Here is a 23,911-nt window from a genome sequence, read left to right as displayed (position 1 = left end):
TGCAAAATCGTTTGGTCTCCCGTAGAACTTTTTTAACTGACAAAGATCAGTATCATTTTAAAGTTAAAACCTGTAAGTTAAACTTATGAACCAACTTGGTAACTAAAAAAAGTGAACGTAAATATAACTCAGTTTAAAATATCAGCAAATTCATTGAAACCAGTCAAGTAGTTTCCGAGAAATCATCGAAAATACATACCCGTGAGAAACACTTGTGAACGCAAAAAATGCTTACGGAATTTAAATGACACTTTCACTATTCAAAAGCTTTAAAGTGACTTGAAGTTGCAAGTTTAAAAATGCGGTATAATATTAATTTGTAGTTTTTTTAATATATTTGTCTGATTGTTTAATCGGTTAAATATTGAGGGATTATACCGTCCAGTTTAAGTATTACTAAGAAAGGTAGCTAAACTGCAATAATGAACTAAATTAATTTACTATGAAAAGCTGTATCATTATATACATATATACAAAATATCACGCCTGTTGAGGTGTATAAAATACAATAACGTTTCGCCAAACACAATGTTAGTCCCATGTGATACTCAAAAACAGTAGGCTTGAAAGTAATCTACTTAATATAAATTTAAAAAGTATCATTAGCAATGTGTCCGACTCGGGAATTGAATCCAGGACCATTTGGGCAGCAGTCTTTATCATGATTGATTAAAATAGGATTATAATATTTTAATGTTCGTAAGTAGAAAAGAAATAAGTTGTTGATTAATTATTTAGTCATAATTTAATTCTTATAAACTACTTTTGAGTGTGACCTGCAATTCTGATTTCGTTTTAAATGCGCAGTTTACTGTTTTATAATAATATCTTCAGTGGAAAGTTTGTGCGAACTCATTTAGCTTTCAGACTGTTTGTATGAAACTTTCCATTCAATTGCCTAGGAACTAAATTTAGGTTTTTCGTGCATTTGGACGTAGCATGTTTATTCTTTTTTACCCATTACTGTGCCACTGCAGGGCAAGGGTCTCCTCCCAAACGAGGGGGAGGGGTTAGGCCTTGAGTCCACCACGCTGGCCACGCGGGTTGGGGACTTTGCATGCCCTCAATAAATGTATTAAACAAATTTTAAGATAAGTTACATTTATAATATAGATATTTATATGGATATTGGAGATAAATAAGTCAGTAGGGATCCTAGCAAGTGCCTTTCGAATGTTTCTATATATTTTAATAAACATTATTTTACTAACTTTTTCTTTCAGTTAATCTATCTATCTAATTAATATTGTTTTATAGTAGCCCGGAGTGTAACATACCCGGCAAATAGCAATAGAAACATTAATGTATTGAATACACTTTTGTCTGATACCTTAGGTATAATAGGCGTGATATGTATGTATATGTATAGTTAATTTACTTAGAGTTTTTAGTTCTTTAGTTTCAAATTGTAACTAAATTATCATAATTCATCTTTATACAAAACTTATTTAACATTTATTTTATTATTTTAAAACAAAAAACACATTTATTACTCAAACAATTACATATTCAAATTGTTTATATAAATTACTCCCACGAGACAGCAAACTACGAATACAACGTGTTTTAATTCTAAATATATGTATTATGTATTTAATATAAAAATATATAACTTTAAATGTATTCACTACACAATTTAATACTTTACAATCCATTCTACACTGAATAAGATTTTTGCATTTAAATGAATTCTAACCAACTATGAGTCAGTTAAATATTTAAAACTTTGCATTTGGAAGGTCCTCGAAATTTTGGTTAATGTTTAAAGTAATCGTAAATTTTTGTAAATTGTGTCTTTCATAAGATATGTGTATGATTGCTACTTTTTGACATACAAACTACTTAATTTATTTTAATAAAATTTGCTTAACCGATAGCTAACTGTGCCACTGCTAGCAGAGGTCCTCCCGAAGTGGTACGACCCTGAGTCCACCACGCTGGTCAAGTTAAGATGTGATTTGAAACATAGGATACTTTTTATCCCGTCATTATCTTTCTATGTCATCATTTTTTTATTTAGTTTCATGGCGATCCTGGCCTTATGCGTAATTTCGCCTTTTTCTTCTTCTCTTCTGTCGTGTCAAGGACACCATGATATTATCTAAACAATTGCTGACCAGAACTTGATAATTTCACCAGTAATTGTGTCATGTCCTATTTTTTTTTTATTTAGCCTGTTTCTATGTCCCACTGCTGAGCAAAGGCCTCTCCCTTGAGTTTCCAGTCCCCTCGGTCGATTGTTGCGTCTGGCCATCCATCCAGGAACGCATCCAGGTCATCCTATTAAATAGAATATATCAATATATATTTTTTTGACAGCTAAGCAACCATTTTGAAACAAAAGACTAAAAAAATCACGATAGTTATATACATTCATGTATAAAATATGACGTAAAAAAATATTGTATTGTGCTGTGACCTAATTACCAACATGTGGACTGATAAACGTCTACAATTACTCACAACGGTTAAATGATAAACGAATTTGGGACATTAATTCATTTTGTACTATGATTAACAAGTAATTTGCATATAACCAATTTACTGATGTGTAGAAATAAATTGTTAGGTGATATTTCAAAATGTAATTAACTATTTTATACTGATAAAAATATTTATTGTCCTTGAATAATATAGGCTAATTGAGACACCAAATAAATACAATACACATACTCATAAAAAATATTTGACATAAAAATATAATAAAAATCAGTTGTAGGAATCGTGACCAGTAGCGCTCGCTTTTATGTCATATGATAAAGGTCATAATGTCCAACTAGCATCTGCCCGTGACCACGTGCGCGTAAAACAATCCCCTGGTGTAAAAAGTATCCTATGTTTTAACCTAGGTTACAAACTACCTATGTACCAAATTTTATTTAAACCCGTTTAGTACTTTTTGCCTGAAAGATTAACATACATATATCCTTCTCATCTTTCGCATTTATAATATTAGTAATATAATTGGTCGTTTTTTTACCACGTATAACCAAATTCGAAACCGAGTTTATAATAAAACCTTAGTTTTAATGTACAGAGAGATGTTCGAGTCAAATGCAACCGGTTGTTGGTTGCTTAACCTGCCTATTAGTTTACTGATCTGTGAATGTTAGTTAGGGCTGTCACGTTCAGTCTCTTGACATTTTATAAATTGCGGCATATCAGTTTTTAAAAACTTTTTGGACCCTAATCACAATGAATTTCGGATAAAAATTGTAGCTCAATCTGTATTTTATCTCAATTTGTGGAAGCTTTTTTAACTTAACAAATACTTGAAGAAATAAGACAGCTCGCAATTAGTCACACAAGCATTTGACCGGTGTACCATTTTGTATACCTTATCTTTATACCAAAACACAGTCAAAGTATTTCTCTACAGTATCGCTACTACTATCGACTATCGACTATCGACAACCGACCTCTAGCGGGTGCCGTGAGAAATATATATTTAGGAGTACATTTAACCTGCGTGACATTATATACATACACAACGCTTTACCGATCACACTTCACTAGAACTGGTGACTTCATGATGTTCTAATGATATTAATAACACTTCATGTATGTTGTAGATGCCCACAAATAGCGAGCATGTATAGGATTCTGTTTTTGAGCATAAAACTCGATGTACGTTTGTCAAACTATCGATACTAGATACCAAATGTAGAAAAACTCGATACAGTATCAACCCTGAAAATAGTGTGATGTTAGTTAGTCAATCTAACAGTATAACCGTAAATCATTGCAATTGTAACATCAATTATACAATCAATTCAGAAACTAGTTGTGTAAACCTTATAGTTAATGTTTCAACAATATTGGCGAACGATTTGCAATTAAATTGAAATGAGACACTCATTGTTCGAGTTACATAACTTTTGTAATACAAATACATAGAATACTGCATTGACCCAAAAACATAAAGATTTTGACACTATTTTTTATGCAAAAAACGACCAACGAATCTAATACAACCAAAATATTTTACAAAATTTGTAAAATACATCTTTACTTGATGTGAGAATTGAACCCGTAGTCCCCCGATGCAATAGCTTGGCAACTACCTTAGCCTTTGTGCCACAGACACTATCGCCTATTGTAAGTGGAAGTATAATATGATCATATTTTGAAATTGATTAAAACTCTAACAAACCTCTTTGTGATTAAAGGCCCTTCGTGGACAAGGCTATGCAAATCTTTGATACTCAATAATTTTAGTCCTCAAGCGACTTTTCTTTTCTTTTATCTTGGTTAACCTAGCAATAACCTATTTCGTTCCTCATTTTCAAGAACCGATCTTTAGCTAACAATCTATACTAAAGTTTACGTTTACTGACTTACAATAGTTAACTATCAAAGATACCCAGTTCATAGAACGGTACAAATAATTTAAAACAAAATAATGTCGGTCATATCGCCCGCATTCGTTTCAAATGAGGTGACAACTAAATCAATTTATACCACCTACTTAACACGTATTAGCGCGCGTGTGTTAATTATTCTTTGAAATAACAAGTGTATAGTTTCACTCGTAAATCGCAAAACTGTATTAGGTTGATTTAACGGAATTTTAGTTTTTGTTGTTGTTTATAACCTCACGCTTTGTATCGTAAGTAATGAGCAGTTATATCCACGTTTCTAAATTCACAACATTAAGTATTATATTAGTTCCATGTAATAGAGACAGACAGACACCTTATCAAACTGGACTACTATTGATAAATATTTAAATACAAAATTTTTAAAAAAATTGCATTTGGACCGATTTGGGAATCGAACCCAAACCCTCATGATATTTCCTACCGCCCAGACCACAGAGGCATTTTTAATTTTCTTGTGTTTTTGTCTGTATGTTTGTAAGGTCATGATTATCACTAAAAAATAAATTCATTTTAAAAATTAAATACACTTAGTTTTACACGCAGTTGCAGGTATAACATAGTATTACATAATTAAATGTGGAAATTCAAGTTACTAACTCGATACCATAGCAACTAACCTATTCATGCGAAAATATCTATCGGTCGATTCGTACATAAACTAACGACGGTTATTAACACCGGACCAGTCAGTACAGCTTCTACTATAGGTCAGTGGATGCATTTATTTGAAAACTACTCGTTTTACTTGAAACCGCACCTAAAGTAATAACTAGTTGGAGTTTAAAGGTTCTTTAGAGTGATTTTGTACTACTATCGACTATCCACAAATTTTGTATGAGAAACCGATCAGCGCCCCTAGTGAGTGTAGTAGGAACTAATTTTCTATACATTTCAAATGTCAAATTCTCGATACTCGATAGTTCCGACTGTAGAAAATCGCACGACTGTAGTGCATAATTACATACGTCTTTATGTATTTGAATACTTTTTTTCCCTTGAGATAGAGAATAAAAAGTATTTTCGAATAGTAGTCCGGAGTTCGATAACGTTAAGTTTTCCATATGTTTTTGTATGAATGAAGTAAACCCGGGCAATGCCGAGGTCGTGTCATAATGAGTAGTACATCTATTTACAGAAAGCTATATTTACGCGAACATAACTCTTATTTCTAAAACGATGGCCGTGCCAACAAATGACGGTGAATTCTTGACATTTTTGCGTTTAAGATTATTTCAGACTGCTGTAATATTTAAAACTAATGGATAAAATCTTCAAAACTTAAAGGCCTGCATTATAATTGTACGAACCATTTCACAGCAGACTGCCTCCATGGCGCAGTGGTTTAGGTCGCTACGCCGCTACCATTGCCTCGGGAGGTCGTGGGTTCGATTTTCACACGGGACAATTCGATATTTGTGCGATCCATTAATAATTGTTCCGGTAATAGTATATGTCTCACAATAATAACATTTACCTAAATTAACCGCAAAATCCCCAACAAAATATTTTGTAAACTATTTCCATGACAACATGCGAAAGTACAAAAAGCAAAAGTTACAGGTATTTCTGAGAATTTACCTGTAAATTATAATACCTGCATTATACAGGTATTATGTTGGTAGTAGCAGGTACAATGATGTCACTTTTACTATTGCAAATGATCTGGTTTTCCCTGAAACAACTTTTTTTCCTGTACATCCATTACATTAATTTAAGAGGATAATTTTTCATCCTTTCCAAACAAAATTTCTTGTGCCCAAAGGTTTAGGCAAAGGTGTACGAAATACACTTACACTTCACCATTTACAAGATCTGTCCCATAAGATAAGGAGCGAGCCTATAATTGCCTTACACCGGGCAAGTTACCAAACTTCTGAGCACTAAGGTACCTACCTACTATTTGACCGAATTCTATAAGAAAATAGAAAAGTCTCCTATCCGGGTAGGTATCTAACTTCAATATCATGATAAGTAGTCGCATACACTACCACCAGAAGCGAGATTTTCTAGCAGTATCGACAACCGAATAGCTATCGACGAAATTTTACCTAATCAGCGCCCCTTTCGGATTCCGTGAGAACTAAATTTAAATGTCAAATTCTTGATATTCGATAGTACCAACTGTAGAATATCACGCTCGCCATAAAAACATCTGGTGATGGAAAAATCGGTCTTAAACATGTGTATGTGTGTTGATTTTTTTGAAAGCTTGTTTACTGGCAAAAGATCAGTAAAAAGAGATTTGATTGACATGATATTTGTCGGTACATAACAACGTATTACATCATGTAAAGCAAAATAATTATATAACTTGTAGTTTTTACTATAACACTTTTTATTCTATTAGATAATAATTTAATATAGGTATGATTAAGGCGACTTGTTACTATTTGACAGAAATACTCGAAAATATCAATATAACATTTTGAAGATGTTGTATACTTTTCGTAGAGCATAAAAATTTACGATTAGAATAAGTTCTCAGGCAAAAACTATGATTTTTTAAAACCTGAATGCAAGGCACCGGTTTCTTCTGAATAAGTACTGACTACCTTATCAGATAAAATATTGAGTTGTTTTCACACATTTGATGATATTTTATCTACCAGGTAGCTTATCCGACAAATATTTAATATTCGTAATTAAAGCCTACAAATCTGGTCGAAAAGTCAAGTTTCAAGTTAAGGTTACTAAACTATTCTAAAATCAATCATTTTTAAAGCAAAGCTGAATCGGTATGTTTGTTGTGATTTAACACATTTGCTGTTAATTCATTTTCTATGTATTGTGGACGTAATGTTTTGATTATAACAAACAATGTAGTGACGCAAATTAACTTGTTCAAAGTACTAGAAATAATTACTACACGCAAAACAATTTCGTTTGATTTATTTACATTGTGATTACAGTGAAAGTTTACTGAAATAAAAATTGCAATTTATGAAGGTATTAAAAACTAAAATCCTAATGTAACAAACCACGAATACGGTTATTTGGTATTACTATCTTGTTTTGTATGAACTGTTCAGCGCCCCTAGCGTCTTCCAGGAGAACTATTTTATACAATTTTGATTTCGTAACTATCCCTTAAGGTCACTTGCTACGTATTACAGGGTCATGATTTCAATTCTCTTGTGAAAGTAAAAAAAAAACATTTTATTGGTTAAAGAAATTTTCCATATCAGGCACAAAGGACCAACTTTGCATAATACTGCTATACTATTGATAATTAAGTCTAAAGTTCCTTTCTCAGGCACGGCAAACTCAAAAAGATTTCATGAAAGTTTTGCTAGAGTATTCTGTATATATAGTGTGCCAGTAGTTGAGGCACGTGCTCTAACACATGGGAATAGTCTCGTCACCTTCTACACGAGACCGAATATAAAAATAGATGAACATTCTTGAATTTCATTCACCTCTTAACGTTTTCTATATATCTTATACAATTTACACACTTCATCTTTCAGAAATATCAAATATGTCAAACAATATCTAAAACTTATTTGTAAGTAACATTCAATATTGAAGTATAAGCTCAGCTTACATGAGCAACACTGTTATACTCGAACCATTTTAAACCTGCGAACAAAGTCATGTCATTTTATCGGAGTCTCTCGCTCGCACTTACACATTGTCACATCCATTTCATTCTTTCGATTATGACGTAGTTCGCACGTTTGTAACGGCCTGATTTTAGTGTAATGTTAATAATAAATAAATATAAAAATCTAACACACAGATCTCTTTTTAAAAAAAGTATACCACTGCAACATTTTTAACGATTACATAACTGTCAAACAACTGTCAAATTGACTGATGACTTTGACAGATAAGATTTGACAGACAATATGTATTGCATACAACACAACTTATCTTTATATATCGAGTTTTGTAATACATAATCTAGATTAAAACGACATTGAGTTGTGATATACAAATCGGTTGGCGACAGGAATTTTCTAGATATATTCGGTATGTCGGTGATTAAGTACTACAAAGATATTGAAATTATTTAGAAACGGCGTACATCTTCAGATAGTGGTATCTTGGTTTATTTCGCAGTTTTTCATTGTCCAGAAGGGATACGTTCTCTATTCGTCAGTATTTTTTTATGTTCATTACATTATTTTTTTTTATAACGGTCTCAAAGCACAACCAGACCCGAAACAATTATTTGTGGAGCGCACAAATAATTGCTCCGTGTGGGAAACGAACCCACGACCTCCCGACGCAGTGGTATCGGCGTGGCAACCTAAACCACTGCGCCACGGAATGATGATAGCTTTTCAATCAAAATGTTGTGCATCAATGTGTCATCGTGTAATTTTTGAAATAAATATAATTAATGCGAAGTTTTATACACATAGGTAAAACTCATTTATTAAAAAGAAAGTTACATCTTTAATCCAAAAATAAATAATTTCTTACGCAATTAGCAAGTATAGTGTTATTGTAATGACACCTTGGCGCGACTTCGATTCTCGAAATAACGTAATTCGACTGCTTATATAATAAGCACAAACGCGGGATTTTTCCACGGTACAGAGTTCGATGCTCGGAGAACGACGCGTGGAACTTTTTACAAAGTTACGAATAAACCTACCTATGTCGCTCGAACGGTAGTGTATACAACTGATCACTGTAACTAGTTCGATTTTCGGGCCGGGAAAATATGATTGAGTACTACTGGATAAGAGGTCTCGAGTTCGATTCTTGAGTCAAGGAAAGTACCTACTATTGACTTTTCTAATATCTATTAGATTTTTTTTTATATTAGTCCGGAGTTCAGTATTGTGGCCGTTATATCGTATGGCTACTGCATAGGATTAACATTGTAAATAGTGAAATGTATTTTTTTATTCACCTCTGCCTTTACCTTCGATAAAAATAGTATAATTTTATAGACAAATAAAAACTATAGATTTAAATTAATATTATTGGTTGGCTTATTAATATTTTTTATTACTTCACTGTTTGACATTGAGTTGCACGTTAAACTTATTTCATGCATTCACCTATAAATTTAATTCTTGATCTTATTTCATCATTAGTTTATCTGAGAGATAACTATAACCTCTTGATTAATAAGAGAACACTCGTGAACGGTAGCGTGACAGTTAATTATGTGAGGAAGTTAATGATCCCTCGGGAACTATTCTGGGTCTCCAGCTACTAACCAAATTTCATCGTAATCGGTTCAGTAGTATTTGCGTGAAAGAGTAACAATCATCCATACTTAGATAATTACAAACTTCGTTAAAGGACATAGCTAGTTGCATGTTTCTCGACTAGTAAAACAGGTCAACTGTACCTTCGGAGCTGCAAGAATTTAAATAGACGATTCATTTGTGATATTCGAGCTTAACCTCTTTACAAACATGATTCAAAAGTCACGTTAAACGTTCGTTGTAATCAAATTCAAGGCATATCGATTGACGAAAGCTCTCGTCTTTAACAACATTGTCTTAACTATTCAGTCTAAGACCACCGTAAACCAAGGTAAAATAGATATATAAGATCTGCCGAGAAAAAGAGACAACCATATAAGCTCTGTATATTATATCACTATCCCTTTCTATCACTGCGACTTGCAATATTAATATTGTAGTACGTCAACAGTACTATGATGTAATAATTCAATTCCTTGCTTAGCAACATCTTTAATTAGTCCACACATGTACAATCACGAGTTATAAATCTGATATCTATACCCTCTAACCTCTGTTAGATTAGTTAAATATATTAATTAGCGAAGTAGATTAGAGTGAGTAGTGATAAGAAATGCAGACGGTTACGTAATAGGAAAGTGGTGACCTCTTTAAATACTAATGCACCACGTGTGGGCTACTATTCTCGTTTCAGACAGTCCTCAGAGATAAATTTAGTTATAAAATTTAACTTAGTATTGTCTGCTGAGCAAAGGTTCTCTCCGAGAATGAAAAGATGACTAGACCTTGTCTCCCTAGCCCTGATACATTTAAAATCGTTAGCGGTTTGTGGAAGATAAATACTACAATTCAGAATTTGATTTGTGATAGAATACCTCCACTAAGAATGGTTTTGTGCCACGGTGGGCTGGGCCCAAAGCTACTACGAGAATCTGTAGAGGTCATAAAGTTTTTTCGTATCGAAATTGACCCTACGATCTGTTGCGCTCGAAGCAGTGACATCTGGCTTTTACATTTACGGTTCAACAGTTTAGATTACGCAGAGGACTGCAAAGCTGTAGACAACCGCAGATGACTGCAGTCAAATGCATATTTGCGATTCAACTGCAATTATCTGCCGTCGGACCTATCGAGTATCGGGAGTTGACATCCTACTTATATAATAAATGTGAAACCTAAATTAAACACAGTAACGAGTTAAATTATAATATGATTTACAAATAAATACAAACATCGATACATAGAGTAACAAGCCAAAAAAATCTGGCAACGTTCTTAATACCGGTATTGTAAGCGGATTGCGGAAGTTTTACCGCCCGTTGTCCCGCCGTGACAAATTAAAAGGAACTCGGTTTTTTAGTAATAACTTGTCAAGATAAAATATCTATCTTGCACAATATTTATACCTAGATGTAGTTTTTTGTAAAACGTGTGAGAGTTGCAATTTGTGATACAGTAATTCTAATTTAAACATTGATTAAATTGTATTATCAGTGATAGCCGAGTGGTCTAAGTTGACACCTCTCACGCAAGTGGTCGCAGGTTCGAACCCGAGGCAACACACCAATGACTTTTCGAAGTTATGAGTGTATTAGAAATAATTATCACATACTCCAATGGTGAAGGAAAACATCGTGAGGAAAACCTTGTATGCCTTAAATTAGTTTAATACATTTATTGAGGGCATGCAAAGTCCCCAACCCGCACTTGGCCAGCGTGGTGGACTTAAGGCCTAACCCCTCCCTCGTTACGGGAGGAGACCCTTGCCCAGCAGTGGGACAGTAATGGGTTAAATTTATTTTTTTACTTATACATTCTTACATAATATCACGCCTGCTATACCCGAAAGTTTAGGCATTAGTGTAGGAAATAAACCCGTGTTTTGCCATTCACAGTGCGAAACCTACGTAACAGATGACGTGCAAATTGCCATTTGCCGGGCTCAGTACCAAACTCCGCACTACTGTTAAGAAATATTTATATATGTATTAGAAAAATACCAATAGCACTTTGACCGACCTGGGAACCGAACGAGAGACCTCATGATCCGCAATCAGTTTTTATTATCTCGTAATTACAAAATACATAAAAAATGCCTAAAATTTCTTACTAATCCTTAACAATATTATATTGTAAAAGCCCCCTGCCTGCTAACTACCTGAAAAGATTTTTCTTAAAACAAAACCGACTAGCGACAGGCAGACAGCGAAAACTCAGTAATATGGTTCCGTTTTTACCCTTTGAGTGCGAAACTTTTAAAGTATCAACACTTAATTATTGCAAAATATTATTTCATATACATAATAGTATATGTATATACTAATAGACAGTACTCCTTTATCTCTTACTTGTACAGAAGGACAGGTCTGATAACAGACACGAGACACACTGATAACTTATCAGTGCGACGCAGAACTGCAATCAATAAATCAGAACAGTCTATAATGATTCATTGATAGTATTGAGAAAACAAGTGCCACACAAGGATTTGTTTGTTTTGCTCTTAAAAGATATGTTTTATAAGATGGTTATTTATTGGATATTTTATCAATATACTTGCGGAGAGGCCCAGTTATAGTACTTACATTTATATCTCGTTGATTTGATCCCATCGATCTCATAAAAATCTTGTTCTGACAATTACAAACGTACTAATAAATATTGGTTTATTTAGTTTTGTTAATAAAAAAATATGCGCGTATAGAGAGACTCGTTTTTGTTTATATAATTGTATCGTACGTACATTCTTACGCATAAACACGCCTTTTTCCCATAGTAGGTACGGTCATATCATGGGAAAAAAATTATAAAATAGATTCTAGTTTACAAACATTCACACCGCTAGTATTACTCACCTTAAATAATATTGTTACTAAATTTCAAAATAACAAATCCTTACTCATTCATAAAAGGTATATTCTCAACCGAGAATCGAAGCCGTTACACATAGATATAAGGAAACATGGTCGATTCTCCGAAAAGCTCTACAATTTTGCAGTAAATGTATAATTCATGAACAAACCACTAACCACAAACAAAATGGTAACCACTAGCAATGATTCAGAACAATTATGATTCGATTACAACTTGCAATACAATATTATTCATACTACATAAATGAGACAATCTTTCAGCCTGTCTGTTACTCTCTCACGGCTTAACAGCTGAAACAATTTTGATGAAACTTTTCAGTAATGTACATAGGCTTAGACTTCAGAATAATATTCAGGCACTTTTCTTAAACATACAAAGAACGGGCACAAAGTACAACCAAATCCAAAAAATTGTGGATCGCACAAATAATTGTTCCTTGTGGGAATCGAAACCACGACTTCCGAGTCAATAACGGCGTGGCGACTTAAACCACTGCGCCACGAATGCATGCTGCATTTTTCTGTTGAAAACTTTGATGATTATTATTATAATTCATTTGATGTCACTTAAACTACTGAACCAATCCTGATATGATTTGGCATGGAGATAGCTTAAGACCCGGGTTTACATGCAAAACATTCATTTAAAAAATCATCCCCTAAGTGGTTAAATTAGGGGATGAATCTGTACGCGATTGTAGCCGCGTGAGTTACATAGTTTCTTGTACAATGTAATAATTTATTGTATAAATTATCTCAATACTAGTAGGTAATTTATTGAGTTTAATAACCTCTCTTTGTACTTTGATATCAGAGATTAAATCATATAGAATGGTATATAATTGTAAAATACAAGTTATTGTATCAATTTATTATGTAATTATTAATTGGTTTAACTTCAAAAAGGATTTTAGGATTAATAAGTGGGGCATATAATTTCTTGCAAGCTTTTCTCATTGGCTCTACCTTCCGAACTGGTGGTAAATTCATTTTATATAACAACGACAATTATAAGTTTTAGTTTTAAACTGATTAATAGATTGACTGCCTCTGTGGCGCAGTGGTTTAGGTAGCCACGCCGCAACCATTGCGTCGGGAAGTCGTGGGTTCAATTCCAACACGGAATAATTATTTGTGCGATCCACAAATAGTTATTTCGGGGCTGGTTGTACATTGTGTCCGTTGTTTGTATGTTTGTAAAAGTCCCTGCGACACAAGAGCAATTCTCTAAGTTGTCTTTAAAAAAGAAATCTAGCCTAGCTGCCCCACAATATCAGTCAGAAGGACCTTTTCAAGAGTCTTGAAAGTCTTAAATATATTTTATCCCTTCAAGGGAAAATTTTCCACCTTGTGCTCAATTCACAAACCTTCTCTGAAGCATCTTTTAATCTCATCATGTCTCAAGCTAAGTGTATAAGATTATTACAATTGACATTATTACATTGTTATTCAATGGTTCTTTATCTTAATTGTTTAATTTAATAATTAATTGCGGGAAATAAGATCAGTGTGATAAGATTGACGTCAATGTTTGAAGAGGATAGACTTGTCTATTCATTTAGGTCAAATATTGACACAAGTAATACTTAAAGTTGTCAATTAATGAATTTACTACCAAGTTTCAAAGGGGGCCTTAATCACATGAATTATTATGAAGGGGAAATAAAGAAACGATTGATGATATTTGAGATGTAATAGGTAGTTAAGGTGTCATAGGTTTGATTCCCATTAGAACAAATTTTGCTGTGACCTCATAGAAGGTATTTGCTGTCCACTGTTTGTATGTTTGTAATAGTCTCAACACTAATGTAATACAAGGCCTTTTTATTAAATAACTAATTCACTATGTACTCACGTAAATATTTACATTATTATTATTTTTAAACAAAAAATGAACTGCTGTTTTGTGTTTTTTAGTTTTAATATTCGTTAGTGAATCTGTAATTCAGAGTAGTAAGAAGTTTTTTATATATTTATAAGGTGTTAGTGGTGTACTTAATGTTATTTTAGCAAATTAAATGTATACAAGATAATACAATAAATGTTCTAGACAAAAGCTATCAGTATCAACAATAATTGTTGAAAGAAACCCGAGACACGGAAACGCAATCTAAACAAATAAATTAATCATCCGAGGAAGTGACGATCTCATCATGTTCCCTATTTACTCATTCTAAGCACTGCCCTACGAGGATAGGCATCGTTAGACATTACTATCAATGAGCTTATTAACCTTCATTACTGACTTGCATCGCCGTCATTCATTAACTGCACGTTTGACGCAGTGGTTAAAGTGGTCACCTCGCCGCAATAACCGTAGCGCCGCGGGTTTGAATCCCACCTGGGACAAATCTTTGTGTAATGAACACGAGTATTTGTCCTGAGCCGAGTTACCATAGTATAAACAGTTGCAAGTTGTCCAATGATTTCTTTTTTATGAAAAACAACTACCGCACTAAGCATTGCTCTTGTGTCACGGGGACTTTTACAAACATTTAATTGTCCCGTGTGGGAATCGAACCCATGACCTCCCGACGCAATGGTAGCAGCGGGTGATCTAAACCACTGCGCCACGGAAGCAGTAAAAAAAAATATTCATAAAGGGTCTACTGTCTGACACCGATCTCTTGTCAATGTAAGTTAGGACTTAGTTCACCATGCTGGCTAAGTCAGTATCATCATAGTCTGCCGAAAGACGTACATTGCTGAAAAACCTCCTCTATTAAACTCAACAATGTCCGGACAAATACGGAAGGGAAACTTAATGTTATCAAAGTTGAATCCATCATTATAAACAGTTATTTTTATATAATTTACACTTAAAAACCATTTCCGCAATTTTATTGTCTCATTGTTAATAAGCATACAAACATAGATTATACTAAATATACAAAATATTAAAAAGATGAATAAAAAATATTGCAAGAATTGGTCGTTAAGGATTACGGTTTCAATTACCTATCGCCAGTTAGCGATAGACCTACTACAGTTACTATAGCTATTAAAGCAACAGCTAGTATTTTACTAACAAATCAACAACAAAAGATAGACTACCCTACTAGCGATGATTTATTGAAATTGCTCATAACTCATAGTACTCACAACCTTATCATAGCGGAAATATTTAGACACATGATTCTTCGGAAAGGCCACATGACGTCTGATAAAGGGCTAGACGAGGTCATTGAACTCCAGGTATCTTATCGAAGGGTCAAGGTACTTGTTAATATAGGAAACTATTTTGTTATGTATATCCCGTATTTGGTAAACAAATAAGGAAATACAAGTCATTATGATTTATGTCTACGACATTAATTCGTTTTATAGATAGTGGTCAAACTAACGTCAAAGTTGTTCAAGCCGCCCGAAAGCCTTTGGCATGGCTTAACGCCTATTGTCTTAATTGACATAACCTACAAAGCACGAAGACGTTCGCCTAAAATGTGACTATACGGCTATCCATCTATACAATATCCGCTCTTATAATGCTTAACCTACTGGTCGTATAGGTACCGGCTAATAAACGCAACTAACTTTGAGATTTTTTGGTAAATTTGATCCTTACTGAAAGCAAAAAATAAATTAGTCTTACTATAACGCTTAAAGAATTCTGAATACGCTGAAAAATAAAGTTTGTTCGTGAATTAAGTAGACTTATTATAAAACAATGTAATCCCTCTTTAACCAATATTACAAACATACAAATCACGGGCATTATTATCACACAAACCAACTACTGACCCAGACTGAAAACAATTGTAGATTCATTATTTATACTGTCTTGAACAGTAATCAGGGCATACTTGTTACACTGGTATATTATTAATTAATTGCTTACCCAATTGATATTCAGTTTGAAGGTAGGAATTTATTAGGCCACTCATGTAAGTGGAGTGGGGACGCAAAGTGATATACATATATGTACATTGTCAGTAAGTTTAAAAAACATTCAAATGTATTCAAAATATGTATTTCATTTTACTGTGTGACTTCGTCTACGAAATGAAAAAAGATATTACCAGTCTAGTATTACAAAATTTTACTTAGGTATATCTATGACAACCCCACTAAGTGCAGCTTGTATCGGAGAAAGAGTATTCTATGTTTTAATTTAAGTTAGAAACTCTCTTGCTTGGGAGGAGAACCTTGCCCAGCAGTGGGACACCTACGAGTTAAAAAAAACATCTGTGTACCAAATCGTATTAAATTCAGTAGTAACAAACATCCATCTAGGTTACTAACTATCTGCGTAAAGAAATCATCTAAATCCATCTGTAGCTGTTGCGTGAAAGAGTAACAAACATCCACCAAAACATCTAATACGTACGAGCATTCAATGTTTCGTATTAAAAATCTCGGATCGCATCTTTTTAAAACATAGCTGAGAGATTGCTACAACCTAATAATAGCCTTTAATTCTGACAGAAACAAAAACTATTCTAATAAAAGATAAATTATGCACAAAAGGTAAACGTCTTCATAACACGTTGTGGAGGTCACGTCATCCACTTATAACTAAATTTAACTGCACCGGTTAAACAACCATTATATTTTTACCAGCAAATTGATTTATTAATGAATCAATGTCATACACTGTTTTTATTGCAAGCAACATGCAATCTATTGTTCTGAACTTGTAGGCAAAATCTTAGATAATCGATAGCATTGTTTTAAACGCTTGCAAACGAGCAACTTTTTATCGGCAGTATGTTGCTGGTAAAATTTGTTCAGTACATTTATTGAGGGCATGCAAAGTCCCTAACCCGCACTTGACCGGTGTGGTAGACTCAAGGTCTAACCCGTACTTCGTTTTGGAGGAGACCCTTGCCCAGCAGTGGGACAGTAAAAGGTGAAAAAAGGGATTTTAATTTATTTTAGAAACTTTAGTTTTTTGGTTCCATGTAATAGGGGGCTAGTCTATTCCCATATACCGGGCACGTTACCAAACTCCGGGCTACGATCAGACATAAAATCTTAAACAATTAAGCACGTGATAACTAAATATGCTGCTAGCCACAAAATTGCAATAAAAAGTTGCGAGTCTACAATCCTCTTTAAAATTCTAGTGATTTTCCAGGCAGTTTTTAAACACACTTTGATACGACCTTAACACAAAGTTCCATAATTTATATGGCGTATTTATATTGTGGTTGATTCCACTTATTAGATGTATAAGTATTTTTAAGTCATTGTTTTTTTCCAGTCTGATTTGGATCTAGGTAGGCAATGACACATATTTTTAGTGTAAGTAAAAAAAATATTTACAAACTATACTAATGAATTTTTTAATTCATATTTTTCCTATCACATGGGACTAACATTGTTGATGGCGACACGTGGGTGTATTCCGTATACTTCTGTCTAGACCTCAGGGTTAAACAGGCGTGTTATTATGTATGTATGTATGTTTTGTTCAAACTATACTAAAACTAAACAATAATAAATGAACTATACAAATGAAATAAAAAGTAAAACAAAAAAGGATGAGTGAGCCTTCCAAATCACTGTCCAACGGGAACTTTCCCAGAATGCTGGCAACATTGTCACATAATATGGCAATGTCAATCACTGTGCTAAATGCTAGCATTTTTTATTCTAGATTATATAAGATTTGGTTCCCAGGCTTTCATTAAATTTCTTGATAATCACCTATAATTAAATTACATCATGTTACAATGTTAGATAATAAAAGTCTATCGGAAACGTCCTTCTATTAAAAAAAATAATTGTTGTTATGACATGTGAAATAATTGCTACGATTTTCTCTATTACCACATCATTTAAAAAGAGATAATCGCGATTTCCACCTACCCATTGACTAGGTAGTATGCAATTTATGTGAAAAACATTCTGAAACTGTGTGACCACCTAGTGGTCTTTCAGCTGAGCACATGTTAGAGCTCGAATAATTACGAACCATGTTTACTTATTTATATTTTATTGGAAGACCAACAGCTACTAAACATAATAAATAATATACCTTAAAAAATTGATGGCCAAAACAAGTCCTCACTGTTAATTAAGATAACAGTCATTAAGCCATGTCAAAAACCATGAATAATACCATAGAATTGTTTTAACATAAGTTTGACAACTAACTATACGATGAATGAAATCGTTCACTATCTTGCATTATTTACCATATAAGCTTCTAGTACTACAATTTCCTTTGTAATATTCCCATTCAGCAACCACGTGTACAGAACATATCCATGTAAATTTTCTCCATTATTGGCTCATATCCTAGTAAACAATTACATATAGGACTAGCTGACCCGCGCAACTTCGCTTGCGTTACATAAGCGTTAAAAATTTTCCCCGTTTTTGTAACATTTTCCACTGGTACTCTGCTCCTATTGGTAGTAGCGTGATGATATATAGCCTATAACCTTCCTCGATAAATGGACTATCTAACACTGATTTTTTTCAAATCGGATCAATAGTTTCTGAGATTAGCGCGTTCAAACAAACAAACAAACAAACTCTTCAGCTTTATAATATTAGTATAGATTAGTATAGATTCTTGCATGTACAAACACCCGGTCGGAACTGTCACCTGTGTGTTTCTATTGTTTAAACAAACTCATTTATATGTATATACGTATATTCGTTGCATATGACGGTATAATATGCGTGGAAAATGTGGAAATGCATTTTTTCACGGTTAGTGCGTATTTGTGACTAATAAGTGCATCAGGAAGTTATGAATCAGATTTTTTTCTGTGAACTAAACGATATATATTTTTTTAAAACGAAAGTTAGGTTTTCAATTAGTGCGTATATTATAGAAAATTTATTTCTGTTAGAAATAGCTACTTACCCTCATTTTACTTATTAGTTGATAGTCTAGAAAGTTAGGTTTTCCATTAGTGCGTATTTTTATAGAAAATTTATTTCGTTTAGAAATAGCTACTTATTTAAGTTCTTAGTTATAGTCTCGCAACTAATGGCTTATCAAATAGGAAAAAAAAAGAAGGGTTGATTTTTCTGTCTTTAGAATTAAATCGCGTAATTTACAATCACAATACAATAATAAAACAATATTACTTTATGAGTTCGTAATATCTACATTATAAATGGATTACCTTATACAGTTCAAAGTCATAAAATTCAAGTCATGCCTACTTTCATTGTTAAAGGAAATCAGATAGTTTTATCAGTTCTATCATATTATACATACATCAAACGCAATCATTCACAATCTTAAAGATGCACTTGAGATTTAAACGTTGCATTGAGAAATTTGTTTGAATTGATAAGATAAACATACATAGAAACAATAAAAATCTAATATCAACTATTAAGTGTATTACCCCCGGTTTCTGAGTACATTTAGCGGTAGTTTATCTATTCAATAGCATTTTTTTGTATGATCTTTAACACTATTGAACAGATAAACTGGCGCTAAATGTACCTTAAAAACCGGGTTAAGAAATAGTTATTACTTGCTCCAACGGTGAAGGAAAACATCGTGATGCAAACTTGCATGCCTGAGAGTTCTTTAGAACAGTTCTTGTATGTATGCAAAATCCCCAACCCGTACTTGGCCAGAGTGGTGAACTCAAGGCTTAACCCCTCCCTGGAAATTCGAAAGGAGACCCTTACTCTTGCTATATTATTTTTAATTTAAAACCTAGCTGTACTCCTTCCTAGGGAAATATTCTGTCACTCTTAGGCACCGAATTTCAGTCTAATTGCTTAGTCGCTTTGGAGTAAATACAAAACACACGTACACACACACGGTATTAAAGTATTTCTAGGGATTAAAGGAAGATTTTGTTATTATGCGAATAATATTGACAATGTTATTCAATGAATTACTCATACTATGTTATGAATGGGATATATAAATGAGTAATTATTGATTTTCCTTAACATTCAACCGCAAGCATTTGTCATCTGCGTTTGTACAAGTAATAAGATATTCTAAATAACCTTTAATATGTTAGGTAATAATTTCCAAAAAAAAACTTCCGTAACTTAATTATATGTATATTTTAGCAAAGACAAAACACTGGCATAAATAATTCAAGTCTCAAAAAATCTTGTTAAAGTGCTATCTCGGGATTCGAACTCGATGCGCACTGTAAAGTGATATATGATCATCACTACCCTGCGGACTATCACGTATATCAGTTGACAACTATTTTATTATAAGCCAGTTTCTAACGTTATATAACTGCTGTGTGGGAGCACCATAAAGGAGAAAACAATGGACAGCTTTCAATTAGTTGTCAACTGAGATACTATACGTGATAGCCGTGATGAGTAATTTACTGAAAAGTTAAAGTTTATCAGTATTGTTTTATTAACGGTTTAAATTTTATTCCCAGATCGAGCAATGGGGGAAGACTTGTCGGAGAAGAAAGGAGACTCACTCGCGATCGTCAACGAAGCATTCTGTACTGAAACAGAAAACATCCAAGATGGCGTCGACAAGAATGAAAACCCGAGGCAGGATGCTGTCTCGGAAGCTATCAACTCCGCCATTGAACAAGAAAACAACGATAGAAGATCTGACATTTTGACAGTGATCAAAAACATGCACAAAACAAACTCTAGGCAAGATATGAAAAACTACGAAGACAAACAAAGTATCCACGAATTTGTTAGCGAAACACTGAAAAATTCTAATAGTCAAGTAGAAATTAAAAATGGTGATATTAATAAAAGAGATGATAAGAGGAATTCTAGAAGAATGTCTAATTACTTGCATAATATCCAGATGACTAATTCTTCTTTAGGACTCACTTTGAATGGTGCTGACAAGAAGGATAATAATTTGCTTGGTGATTCTAAAACTGTTGCCCGTTTCTCGCCGTTGTGGAAGCAGGTAAGAAGTTTATTCAACTCATAGTTATTTTAGCAATAATAAGCATATCTCAGTTCTTATAACCTCTGATCCTCTGTTATGAGCTTAAATCTGTACCGCGATTCTCTACCACTATCGACAACCGACAACCGGTTAGCTATCGAAAAATTTTGTATGGCGAGGTTCAGTGCCTCTAGCGGGCGTCTTAGAAACTGTTTTGGCAGTACATTTTAAATGTCAAACTCTCGATATTCAATGGTTCCAAACGTAGGAAATCGTGTTACTGTTCCCCTGTTCCAGTTTCTTTATGGTAATTTTTTGAAATTAGTAACCTATGGTGATCTCGCATCTTTAACAATCTTCATGTATTTTTTTACGAAATTGTTTTAGTAGTTTGGCCATGATAGCACAACAAACAAGCGAACAATTTTCGCATTTATAGCATTGTGAAATGTGGATCTACTTTTCTTCTACCCCAACCAATATAATCTATAACTACTGTATTTACAATTCTCGAATCGATATCTAATCAAAAATATTTCGTTATTAATCTATGCAAAACATTTCCTGATCATAAAGATTGCATCAATGTCATCCTTGCAAATGACCAAGGTCGGTGCAAACAATTTAAGGGCAGATTATTGTGAGGACATTGATTAATGTCTGTTGACAACACAAGGTTGATTTACTTGATATAAGACATTGGAGAAATTGTCTCCTTTTTTATTACGTTTATAGACTAATGTTTCGCAAACTTTTGTTTGGTTTGTTTAGAAAAGTTGGGTTAAGTAATAGACCAGTGAGCCAATTATTTACTTAACCCAACTTAAAACTGAATTGAAATTGATCCGTGCCATAATTTTTCACGTGATTGAGCTTTAGGTTTGATACAAGACAATAATATGGAAAACAAAATGATTATATAAAAGTTTCTAACTATTCTTGCTAGAATTGGTCTTCTCGGATAGCTATTTTCTATTTCCTAAGAATCCATTCTTATTTGTCTTAATCCATTCTTTATTTCGTTATTTGTTCAAAATTGAAAGCTTTACATTCCTTTACATACTCTGTTAAAAGCAGCTTCTTCATATCTTAATTTCACCTGACCCCTCAAAATTTCCACCTTAACGCAGTAACAAAACTACTATCGTAAATTCCAGATTACTCTATCCCCTTCCTACATCCTTCTTTAGAAAGAGACATAGCATTATTTATTCCACTCGCTACTTCGCTTACAATATCATACGTTTTGCAGGTCAGCGTCTCAGCAGGGTTATTTTTAGTCGCCATATTAAACCCGTGTTCCCTTTTAAAGCATTTCGCTGAACGGGTTTTTTAACTTTGTGTAATTACTTTTTTGGAATCCTCTTTTGATGTCTGACTTTTGAATTTTGGCACATGTCTTAAACTGTTTATTTTGATATTTAGATATTTACTATATCAGTATTTTTAATAATATTTTTCGATAGCCCGATTCAGTGTTGCGCTGCTCAAAATGTAAAATTTCTTGTTTGAATGATTTAATTATTTCTGAAGTTATTTAGCTTTAATCACGACTAAAGTTTTAGAGCAAGTGAGTAATTCATGCTAGTGTATTGAATATCTGTTGAAAAAGGTGGCCTATGTTTTTCTCGTTACGTTAATTACCCACCAAACCAATCATATTAAAAAATAAAAAAACACGAATCATTTGTAATTTTAGTCAGTTTTCTTTTCGCTAAAATTACTTCGTCTATCACTAGTTTAAAAAATAATTCGGTATTTTTCATCTATACTTTCCTATCATTAAGATAAGGTATACCAAACAGCTGTATCTGACTGGTTCTTATTTCTTTTCCAGACATTAGCATCATCAGCTCCAATCCTACTGACCTTCGTGACCGGACTGACATCAGGTTACTCTGCGATCCTACTACCTCAGTTGAAGAATGGAACCGGACCGATACCTTCCGATGAAGACACCACTTCTTGGATAGGTTAGTTTTAATATTTAAATATTTTTCTTGAGTATAAAAGGGATTTTATATTGTACTAGCTGACCCCCGCAACTTTATTTCCCGTTTTTGTAACATTTTTACTGGTACTCTCCTCTTATTGGTGATAGTATGATATAGAGCCTATAGCCTTCCTCGATAAATGGGCTATCTAACACTGAAATATTTTTTCAAATGCGACCAGTAGTTCCTGAGATAAGCGCGTTCAAACAAACTAACTCTTCAGCTTTATAAAATTAGTATGGATTAGTATAGATAGGGCATAAGAAACAAACAAACACCAAGTAATAAAATTAATGCGTGATTCAAACTTTTGGTCCATTTCTCTTTAATGTAGAGTTTATTATTGAAGACGTTTAATGCTTCATACTCACACACCGTTACACTCATACAAGCTGCAAATTCTACAAGTTTTGATGGCTCGACCTAAAAATTTTTGTTAGACACTGTTCGAACTGTAACTCTTGCAGGCCATATATCTTTGGGTACTCATTTCTAGTAAAAATATATAAAAAGACCTTTTAGATTAAATGATAATTAGTAAATGAAAATTGCAAACAAAGCACACCGAAATAGAATGTTAGATTTATTCTTTGTGCAGAAGTTGTTGTTTTAGGAAAATTACAACGACTTAATATTATAATTGGTGCGAAAAAAGTATTCTGAATTAAACAATGGTTTT

At 33.3% G+C, this 23,911-nt stretch overlaps 1 protein-coding gene across 2 annotated transcripts in view; it reads left to right on the top strand.

Annotated features, from left to right (window-relative positions):
• Positions 1-23,911, top strand: part of LOC142983791 (facilitated trehalose transporter Tret1-2 homolog) — a 73,419-nt gene that overhangs the window by 46,878 nt on the left and 2,630 nt on the right. For both annotated transcript variants that reach the window (XM_076130849.1, XM_076130851.1), the window contains exons 2-3: positions 20,757-21,256; positions 23,076-23,211. In XM_076130849.1, coding sequence (XP_075986964.1) covers positions 20,757-21,256; positions 23,076-23,211 — 636 coding nt within the window. The remainder of the gene's footprint in view (positions 1-20,756; positions 21,257-23,075; positions 23,212-23,911) is intronic.

Source organism: Anticarsia gemmatalis, chromosome 25 (genome assembly GCF_050436995.1).
Source record: "Anticarsia gemmatalis isolate Benzon Research Colony breed Stoneville strain chromosome 25, ilAntGemm2 primary, whole genome shotgun sequence".
NCBI lineage: Eukaryota > Metazoa > Arthropoda > Insecta > Lepidoptera > Erebidae > Anticarsia > Anticarsia gemmatalis.
This window is presented reverse-complemented; position numbering and strand designations above follow the sequence as displayed.